Source organism: Urocampus carinirostris, chromosome 8 (genome assembly GCF_059441175.1).
Source record: "Urocampus carinirostris isolate Australia breed hairy pipefish chromosome 8, RoL_Ucar_1.0, whole genome shotgun sequence".
NCBI classification, from domain to species: Eukaryota; Metazoa; Chordata; class Actinopteri; order Syngnathiformes; family Syngnathidae; genus Urocampus; species Urocampus carinirostris.
In genome coordinates this window covers 30,988,059-30,997,399 of record NC_142356.1, presented here as the reverse complement: position 1 = coordinate 30,997,399, position 9,341 = coordinate 30,988,059, and the positions used below count along the sequence as shown (strand labels likewise).

Genomic DNA, 9,341 nt, shown 5'->3' with positions numbered 1-9,341 from the left:
GTTTGTTTCTTGAATGCAATTCAGAAATTATATCAATAAGATACAGGAAATTATTATCTTAGTGTAGCACATATGCTGTTTGGCAGAGGGAAGAAAGGCTATTAGACTAGTCCTCGGTTTGGTGAGAGGTGAGCAACCAAGTTCCAAATTCAAAAATTCTAAGTTTAAAATCAGATGCCTCAAATCACATTGAAAATAGGATAAACATGTTTAGTAGTTGATTACCATTCTTGCACACAAGCCAAAGAAGCTCTGGGCAATTTTTTCCAAAAATAAAATATACAATTTATTTCCATCCAATATCTGCACCATTCATCCCTATTAGGGTCGCGGGGGTGCTGGAGCCCATCCCAGCTTTCTTCGGGCAGCCTGATTTAGTTTCAAGCCAGTCGCAGGGCACATTGAGACATACAACTCACTTTCTCATTCATACCTAGGGACAATTTGGACCGGCCAATTAACCTGACATGCATGTTTTTGGAATGTGGGAGTGCCTGGAGGAAACCTGTTCAAGCACGGGGAAAACATGCAAACTCCGCACAGGAATGCTGGTAGTTGGATTTGAACCCATGACCTCAGAACTGTCCCGCAGACACACTACCCACTCATCTGCCGTGTCGCCCTACAATTTATTTATTTCATAAAGACAACACTGAAAAACAATATTGATTTGAGTAATAAGCAAAAATACATGAACTATTATAAACCTGTGTTTTTTTTAGGTTGAGAAATTTGTATTTATTATATAACAAGGGTCACAGCAAGAAGGAGCTGACATAATCATCCCTGATCTTTCTGCTACGGCTATCCCAACAAACCAAAAACCTTGTGAAAGGCTGGGCAAAAAAAAGAAAAGAATGGTGTGATTTGGTCACTCTAAGGCTTCATTCGGGCCCCGATGTCTTGGAATGCTCTGGTTTTTCCTTGCCCTCCTGTAGATTTTAGATCAGAGGATGGTGTAATAATAGTCTGTGGTTTGTAAAAATCTGTGGTCTGTGCAGCCCTTTGAGACTCCTTGTGATTAAGGGCTATACAGATAAACATGACTTGACAAGTAAAATTAATAGAGGAAACACCCGAGTCAAATTTGTACAAAACACGTCAATATAATGGACAAGACATTAGACAACATTTAACATAAGTTATAGTGAAAGAACAATCTTATTTATTGTAAGGTGTTAGATAACAAATCCTAAATTTTGGTTGTATAGGTTTACTAACCTTGTGTTATTTCTATTTCAGTTTAATGACCGGTTATCTACTCTAATTTCGGTTGCTAATACCCATTATTAGTCTAAAAATGTCTTTTTATGCTCATCACTACAATTGTATAATTAAGCTAAATCTTTCTCCGTGTGAGAAATTAAGGCCACACAATAATACATTTCAAATTTCAATGACAATTAAAATTAATTACAAGAAGGTTCATCAAATAAGCAAAGAAAATGCAATTCCAATGTTTTACAATTCAGGGAATCCCAAATCCATGGTTTTGTTTTCTCAAAGTTCATGAGTCCACAGTCAAGATCAAAGGAAAAATCCAATTCCCACCGCGACCCTGATGTGAAGCTCTGATGAATCAGATCTTTGTGTGGTTCCTGTTGTAGTGTCACTCGCAACTCGTCGAGGGAATTTTTCTAAGAGGGAAAAAAACAGGGCAAAACTCGTCTTGATCGGGTCCTTCGTCCGTTGTGGTTCACACTGTCGCCGGAGGAGTCAAAACGAAGAAAAGGAGAAATTTGGTTTTCCAAATCCAAGCAATGTCTTACTGACAATTACTATGAGGTCTTGTTTGATATCTACGTTGGCGTGCGTGTTCTCCCCGCAGCAATGACGAAAGAGGTGCTATTGGTTCTTGTATTTTTTATCATTTTTTTTAACAAAAAATTATTATTGTTTGCTGATTAAAATAATTGATTTCCCTTGATCATTTTTCAAATATTTACTATGTGTTTCCTATCAAATGTTATTATTTGATTGAAGTGCAGATTTATCCTTAGTTATTTCAAACGCTCTTTTCCATTGGGGTTAGATCTTTGGATGTTTGCCATTCAGCATCTCCAGTTCCCTGATTTTCTAGAAAGCAATTCAGAACTGATGTCAGTATAATGCATGAAATCATTTTATTGGACTTGACAAATGTGTTTACCTGTGAAATCTCTGTGTTTATAATGCGGATGTACTGCTTGTCTTGTCCCAGAGAGGCCATATCAGACAGGAATTGTCTCCTTTCCTCAATCTCCTCCAGAACTACAAAAATTAAAATATATATATGTATATATGGCTGTTACCAACATACCCGCCATTGCTAGTGCTATAACTAGCATGTGGCCAATGCTGTGTGGGTTATCTCAAACCTTCCTGATAGCGGTCCTTTGTTAACTCAGGCATCTGATGTTTAACCGCCGTTTTGAAAGCTGTGTCATCTTCATGACCGGTTGCCAAGATGTTTTGAAGCCTCCTCTTCTCTTTTTCTAAGTCTCCTAGATTAAGTCCAAAAAGAGTGCACATTTTATTGTTTCGTCTTTTAACACACTAATCCACAAGCCACAGCTGGTAAGGATGCCCAAATGTGCCAAAAATGAAAAATGTATCTATGAAAAACTATGGCTCTAAAGCGGTCAATTATATAAAATCGTTTTTCATTTTTGAAGGGACACTGTTTTATTTGACCATTAGATGTATTAATTATGTAGTGCAACTTAAAATGAATGCTAAAAAGCAGAAGGAAAGATAAAAACTGTGGAGACTCAAGATGGATTGATACTTTATTCATCCCCGTAGGGAAATTCACACTTCCAGCAGTATCCTTGTGTTGAAAATAAAACAATAATAAAGTAAAAGGAATATAATACATGAATACCCAATGTAAAGTGTTGATATAGAGTATTTAAGTAGTGATACATAAAATACACACTGTAATAAAAATAGGGTAATATGCAATGTGGGGGTGTGGTTTAATGTGGGATTATCTCCCCCGGGTGGAGTTAAAGAGCCTCATGGCACGAGGAAGAAATGATCTCCTCAGTCTATCCATGGAACAAGACTGTGACAGCAGTCTGTCGCTAAAGGTGCTCTTCCATTTTGAGATGATGCTGTGTAGTGGATGTGATGAATTGTCCATGACGACTGCAACTTTTTCAGTGCCCGTCTCTCAGCTAGTAAAATGTTTTTTAGTAGTTGACTAAGTCTAGTTAAGCCTACTTCCAATAATTAACGTGACAACATAGTGTGATGTCTGTTGTCGTTTGTGTTCACGCATGTACCCAGGAGGTAGAGCACTCGTCTTGGGATCAAGAGGTCGCAGGTTCGATTCCCGGCTCCTCCGTGTTATATGTCGAAGTGTCCTTGGGCAAGACACTGAATCCCTAATGCCCCCAATAAGCAGGTAGGCGCCTTGCATGGCTGACTCCCTATTGGTAAGTGTGAAGCACATTGTAAAGCGCTTTGGGAGTTTGGGAGTCTTTATTGACTTGAAAGGCGCTCTATAAATGCAGACCATTTACCATTTATATTTCGCAAAGGAAGGGGGAGACGAAAGAGGCAGAAGTTTTGTGCTTTGAAGTCAGTCTGTGCACGGGAACGGCGTGAGTTGCGACCAACAGTAGGTCTTGTGTGAATGTTAATTGGCAACGAGGCTTAATCAGCGACTGAGTGCATCGGTGATCACATCGAGGGGCGTTACAATAATAAACGAAAAGTTATTTTTTTAAATGCATATAAAACTGGGTGCTTTAACAAAAAGTAGCTCTCGGCTTGCAAAAGATTGGAGCCCCATGCCGTAGCAGAAAGATATCGGACAATGATGTCACCTCCTTCAATTTGAGGCTCAAGTTGTGTAAAATGACTTTAGTTTGGCACTTTGGGGCTTCCATTCCAGCTGGGCCTCAACAACGTTGGAAAGCGGAAAGAATAGAAAGCTCAATTATGTTCCAAAGTAGATTTTTCTCATACTTGTGGGTGCCGGGCAGAACTTTTCTCTCTCATAGCTGTTTCCAGAGCGACAAGAATGAGCACTACGTCTCAGCGGACGCGCCGGAAGAAGATTTTGAAGGCGTTCGTTGGCTTGAAACTGAGGAGATGAAGTTGATGATGGTGGCTCAATAGTTTGAGGCAAAGCTGAGCCATCTGAGGGAGGGGAAGGGTTTTTTTCCTCCCCTGAATTAAAAGGTTCCGCAATGCAACCGTTCAGGACAAATGAGAGAGCTTTACCTTTCAGACAGTCGCTGATCTTTTTTCTTTGGAGACTGTTGAGAGTTAACTCCGCCGTCATTGCTATCCAGCGGAGAGATTGGGATAAAATGGCTTCATGCAATGACAGCCCGTAAATATATCATACCCGTCAACCTGTACGTTCTTGCCGCACAAAGTACATTTATTATGCATTTTAAGATGAGTATGACAAACAAGAAAATCTGTACGGAAAAACGCAAATTTGTCAATTATGGGTCGCATCCGGTATACACCGACTATTACAAAACGGCAAATCAATCAAGTCAAACAAGTCCGCCGCGGTAGCCTCTATCTCGGTATCGTTTTTTTTTCGTTGCAAATGAAGCGAGCTATTTGATGCTACTGTGCGCATCTTCCCCCCTCGCGTGAACGCACATTCTGCTGCGCTTCCAACAATAGCGGACGTATTCTATATAATAAGCCTATTAAAACAATAAAGCTATTGTTTTGTTATTGGTATTTGAAATTTAAAATTCAAGCAACAATGGTTGATATTGTGGTTTGGTTTACAAAATAGAAATGCCAACTAATTTTTTCCTCCAAAAATATCTTTATTTACAAATTTAAATTTAAAGTGTTATTAATGGATATTTTAATTGCTGATAACAATTGTTCCTGATTTTGGGATTTTTTACTTTTTATTTTATTATTAAGAATATGTACAGAATGATATAACAAAACACATGTACAATATGACATATTAAACTACATAAATAAACACATTTGAAAAAAAATATGGTGTAAGGCAGGGGTGTCAAACTAATTTTAACTCGGGGCCACATGATAGAACAAACGTTCTCGCAGGGGCCAGACTAGAAGATTAGAGAAAAATAAAAAATAAAAAGAAATAAGAGAAAGAGAAAATTAGAGAGGGTGGGACACAGAAAGAGAAAAGGAGAATGAGAGAGAGAGACAGAGAGAGAGAGAGAGAGAGAGCATGAGAAACAAAAGCGACAAAAAGAGAAATAGTGAGAGAGGGGGAAAGAAAGAGAAAGAGAAAGAAAGAAATACAAAGAGAAAAAGAAAGGTAGAAAGCCAGAAGGGGATAAAAGAGGAGAGAAAGAGAGAAGGGGAAAAAGTGAGAAGGGGAAAGGAGAAGAGATCAAAAGAAGGTAAAAAGACACAGAGAGAAAGAGACAAAGAGGAATAAAGAAAGAGAAATACAGAGACTGAGAGAGAGAGAGAGAGAGAGAGAGAGAGAGAGAGAGAGAGAGAGAGAGAGAGAGAGAGAGAGAGAGAGAGAGAGAGAGAGAGAAAACAAATACAAGTGGAGCTTCTTTGTGAGAGGCACCTGGCTTTTGGCAACATCAAGTGGAGATATTTCAACCTGCAGCTCGTTTTTCTCTTGCACTTCTCTGAGCGTTGCCTCGCGGGCCGGATTCAATTCCTTAGTGGGCCTGATCCGGCCCGCGGGCCGCCTGTTTGACACCCACAATGTAAGTTTATTTTGTATTTTGTAAGGGGAAAAATACGACAGTTTGTAAGGGCATGGCGCCGTGGAGGTTGACAGGCATGATATAAGTTGACTTTGATACCGTTTGTTTGGTTCATCTTACATGTGAGCAGATCTCGAGTCTTCCTGCTGTAATGTTTGGTTCCTGGGTGCGCTCCGAAGACTCTTCCCGGGGAGTACGTCTCCATTTCAGCTGAACACTTCTTCCTAAACAGCATTCCCATCGGCGTTTTTTTTTACATTAGTGCAGTTGCTTGAAGAGGATAATCGGTTCGTTATATGGCAGTTACATTCAATGGGTGTGTTACTGTGTTTAAATGAGCTAGCTAAGTTGATGCCAAACGCAAAATTACCCGATAGCTGTTCACCACGCGTGTAGCTTTCGGTATCCATGACTACAAACCAGTGACGTGTCTTGCATAGTCAGATTTACAAATAAATGAACCTAGAATACATACAGGGTTGGGTAGGGTTACTTTAACTGGATTACTTACAATTACTTTTGAATTACTCCAATACCAAATATGCTAATAAAAGACTAAAGAAACTAAATATGAATAAAATTATGACTCACAACTCCATGTATTCCGTTACTCCCCAAGCCCGCACAAAATTTTGTAATTTAGTAATCCAGTTAAACTAACCCTACCCAACCCTGAATACATATCACTCATAATTTGATTGACAGAGTAAAAAAATGCAATGTATAAACTGTTTTATTGACTTATCACAATGGTGTGGTGCGTAGTTTTTTAATTTTATTTTATCATTAAGAATATGTACAGAATGATATAACGAAACACATGTACAATATGACATGTTAAACAACTTAAAAAGTTTCAAATTAAATATTTTCTCTATTAAGTCTGTGTTCCAAGCACATTTAGGTTTTTTTTAACTGCGCCCGTCTGCGTTTATCTTACTTTTATTATCGGTGTTCATTTATTGTGCCAAAAGTTGCGCTTTGAAGTAGAATGAATTACAGTATTATTATTATTATTATATAATGAACTCTCCCTTTTCTCACCTATTGATGCACACCTAAACGGGCTGCTTCTATTGTGATTAAATGGTGATCCAAAATCGTAATCTTCCGAATATCAGTGATTTCACGCGCGTGCTTGTGGTTTTCTTTAATTGTAGGATGCATACCCGCCAACCTCGACGGATCCATGCCCGTACAGTATATTTTCCCTTACAAAATAGAAAATAATCTTACACCATTTTCTTTTTTTTTCGGAATGATGCATGATGGGAAATCCCTAGGCGGCAGACGCATGCACAGAGTAGCATCAAACCACTGGCTTTGTTTGCAACGAAAAAAAACTATACCAAGGTAGAGGCTACCGCGGCGAACTCGTTAGACTTGATTGATTTGCCGTTTCGTGATAGTCTGTGTTTACCGGATGGCACCCATTATTGACAAATATGCGGTTTTCCATACAGATTTTCTTGTACGTCGTACACGTCTTAAAATGCAAAATAAACGTACTTTGTACGCCAAAAACGTACAGGTTGACAGGTATGAGGATGAAAATGATCAAAGTAAGAAAAGGGCTGTTTCAAATATAGTCCAAATGCCTACCTAAACCCCAAAAGATGAAACAGGATGAGGTTTTTTTTTTGTAGCGCATCTAAGAAATTTACATACTTGCACGCACAACAAAAAGAGCTGCAGTGAGGGTTTCTGCCATAAGATTGCGTCAGCAAGAAGGATATTATTGAAGTTACATACATTTTCATCAAAAGCATCTTTCAGAAATCAAGTTATTTAATTTGTTGTGTGCTAAACTTACAAGGAGCCTCAAAAGGCTGCACAGACCTCCATTACAAAATCTCGATCTGAAACCAAATGAGGGCGAGGAAAAAATAGCTAATGCTCGATTGTGAAAAAAGTCAGTGTAACAAGAAAAGAATATTGAATGTCTTGGGTGAAAAAGAATTCCTGGCCGCCTGCTTATCACAGTTTACAAATCCCTTAAACGCCTGGGTCGTCGGAGCACCACTGAGGAGGCAACTCTGGACAGCTTTTTCCACTGCTGATAGTTCCTGGAGTTTGGGTCAGAGCAAAGATGGCCACAGTCCAATTTCTTGATTTTGTCAGTCCAGTTCTTTTTCTGTCTTCCTCTCTTACGGGCGCCCATGATGATAAGAGTTCAATTCACACATGCAAGCCAAGAAAAGTTTTAGTTAACAAAGGTTAAATAAACTGTCACCAGGGGGCGTCAAAGATACAACATGTAAACGGTCAAAGAACTCGACGCACCACTGGATAAACCTTCAATGATGACTTGATATTCTTGCTTTAAAATAATCTTTAGAGTACAGCAAATGGCGCCGCAGGTTTACTGGGCACCGCCTACTCTGCAAAAAGTTAAGAACGATTAAAAAAAAGGTTCAAACAATAATACTAAGTTTTGATCATGATTTGTATCATTTTTCATGTATAAGTACACTACGAACGAAAGAGGGAAACACAGGTAATCCAAGGAGCAAAAGTACCAATATACAAAAATGGAAACAAGCACATTTTTACAAACTATAGACCGGTATCTCTGCTTCCTCAGTTCTCTAAAATATTAGAGAGACTTTACAATAATAGACTAGAACAGTTTGTTGATAAACATAAATTGATTAATGAAAGTCAATATGGTTTTAGAGCAAACAGATCAGCAACAATGGCAATTATTGATGCAGTGGAAGAAATCACCCATAGTATAGAAAAGAAGAGATACGCAGTCGGGGTATTTATTGACTTAAAAAAAGCATTTGATACCATTAATCATAATATACTATTAAAAAAACTGGAAGGATATGGCATCAGGGGAGTGGCTTTGCAATGGATTCAAAGTTATTTGACAGGGAGGAAGCAATATGTGAAAATGGGAGAGTTGTCATCTGAATATTTGGACATCTGTTGTGGAGTACCACAGGGTTCTATCCTGGGACCAAAGTTATTTAATTTATATATTAACGATATTTCTAATGTTTCAAAACTATTGAAAATAGTAATATTTGCAGACGACACTAACATTTTCTATTCAAATGATAACTATATTGATTTGGTATCCTGTATTAATCGTGAACTAATTAACCTAAAAGTATGGATGGATAAAAATAAATTATCTTTAAAGTTAAATAAAACCAAAGTAATATTCTTTGGTAATGGCAAGGCAAATCAAGATTTAGAAGTAAAAATGGATGGTGTTGCAATAGACATTGTATCAGAAATTAAGTTTTTAGGGGTCATAATAGACAATAAACTAAGTTGGAAAACACACATCAGACATAAAAAAACTAAGGTATCTAAAAGCATTTCAATTATTGATAAAACCAAATTTCTTTTAAATTATAATGCATTGTATTTATTATATTGTTCTCTCGTTCTGCCATATTTAACATATTGTGCAGAAGTCTGGGGCAATAATTACAAAGGTTCACTACAGCCCCTTTTTATCCTTTAAAAACGTGCAATAAGAACAGGGTAGGATATCGGGATCATGCCAATATTTTATTCAAGCAGTCCAAATTATTAAAATTGGATGCTTTAATAAAATTTTTCACTTCACAACTGTTATTAAAGGTCACCAAAAACATAGTGCCAGAAAACATACAAAAATTGTTCACTCGGAAAGAGAGAAATTATAACTTGAGG

General features: G+C 37.9%; 1 protein-coding gene across 2 annotated transcripts; it reads right to left on the bottom strand.

Moving 5' to 3' along the window:
- Positions 1-14: 14 nt before the first annotated feature.
- c8h22orf23 (chromosome 8 C22orf23 homolog) lies at positions 15-6,095 on the bottom strand. 2 transcript variants are annotated; one of them, XM_088342365.1, is made up of 6 exons: positions 5,769-6,095; positions 4,213-4,275; positions 3,955-4,128; positions 2,358-2,483; positions 2,150-2,250; positions 15-2,076 (listed from the first exon to the last, which is right to left on the bottom strand). In XM_088342365.1, the coding sequence occupies exons 1-6, from the start codon at positions 5,908-5,910 to the stop codon at positions 2,029-2,031; spliced, it is 654 nt and encodes a 217-aa protein (XP_088198491.1). In that variant the 5' UTR covers positions 5,911-6,095; the 3' UTR covers positions 15-2,028. The 2 variants fall into 2 exon arrangements, with proteins under 2 accessions (XP_088198491.1, XP_088198492.1); XM_088342366.1 differs by having other exon boundaries at positions 5,790-6,095.
- Positions 6,096-9,341: the final 3,246 nt, after the last annotated feature.

Coding starts and splice junctions, on each gene's coding strand:
- c8h22orf23 (XM_088342365.1), bottom strand. CDS start 5,910: ATGGGAATGCTGTTTAGGAAGAAGTGTTCAGCTGAAATGGAGACGTAC. Junction 4,129..4,212: donor GATCAGCGACTGTCTGAAAG/GTAAAGCTCTCT, acceptor CCCCTCCCTCAG/ATGGCTCAGCTTTGCCTCAA. Junction 2,077..2,149: donor TAAACACAGAGATTTCACAG/GTAAACACATTT, acceptor ATTGCTTTCTAG/AAAATCAGGGAACTGGAGAT.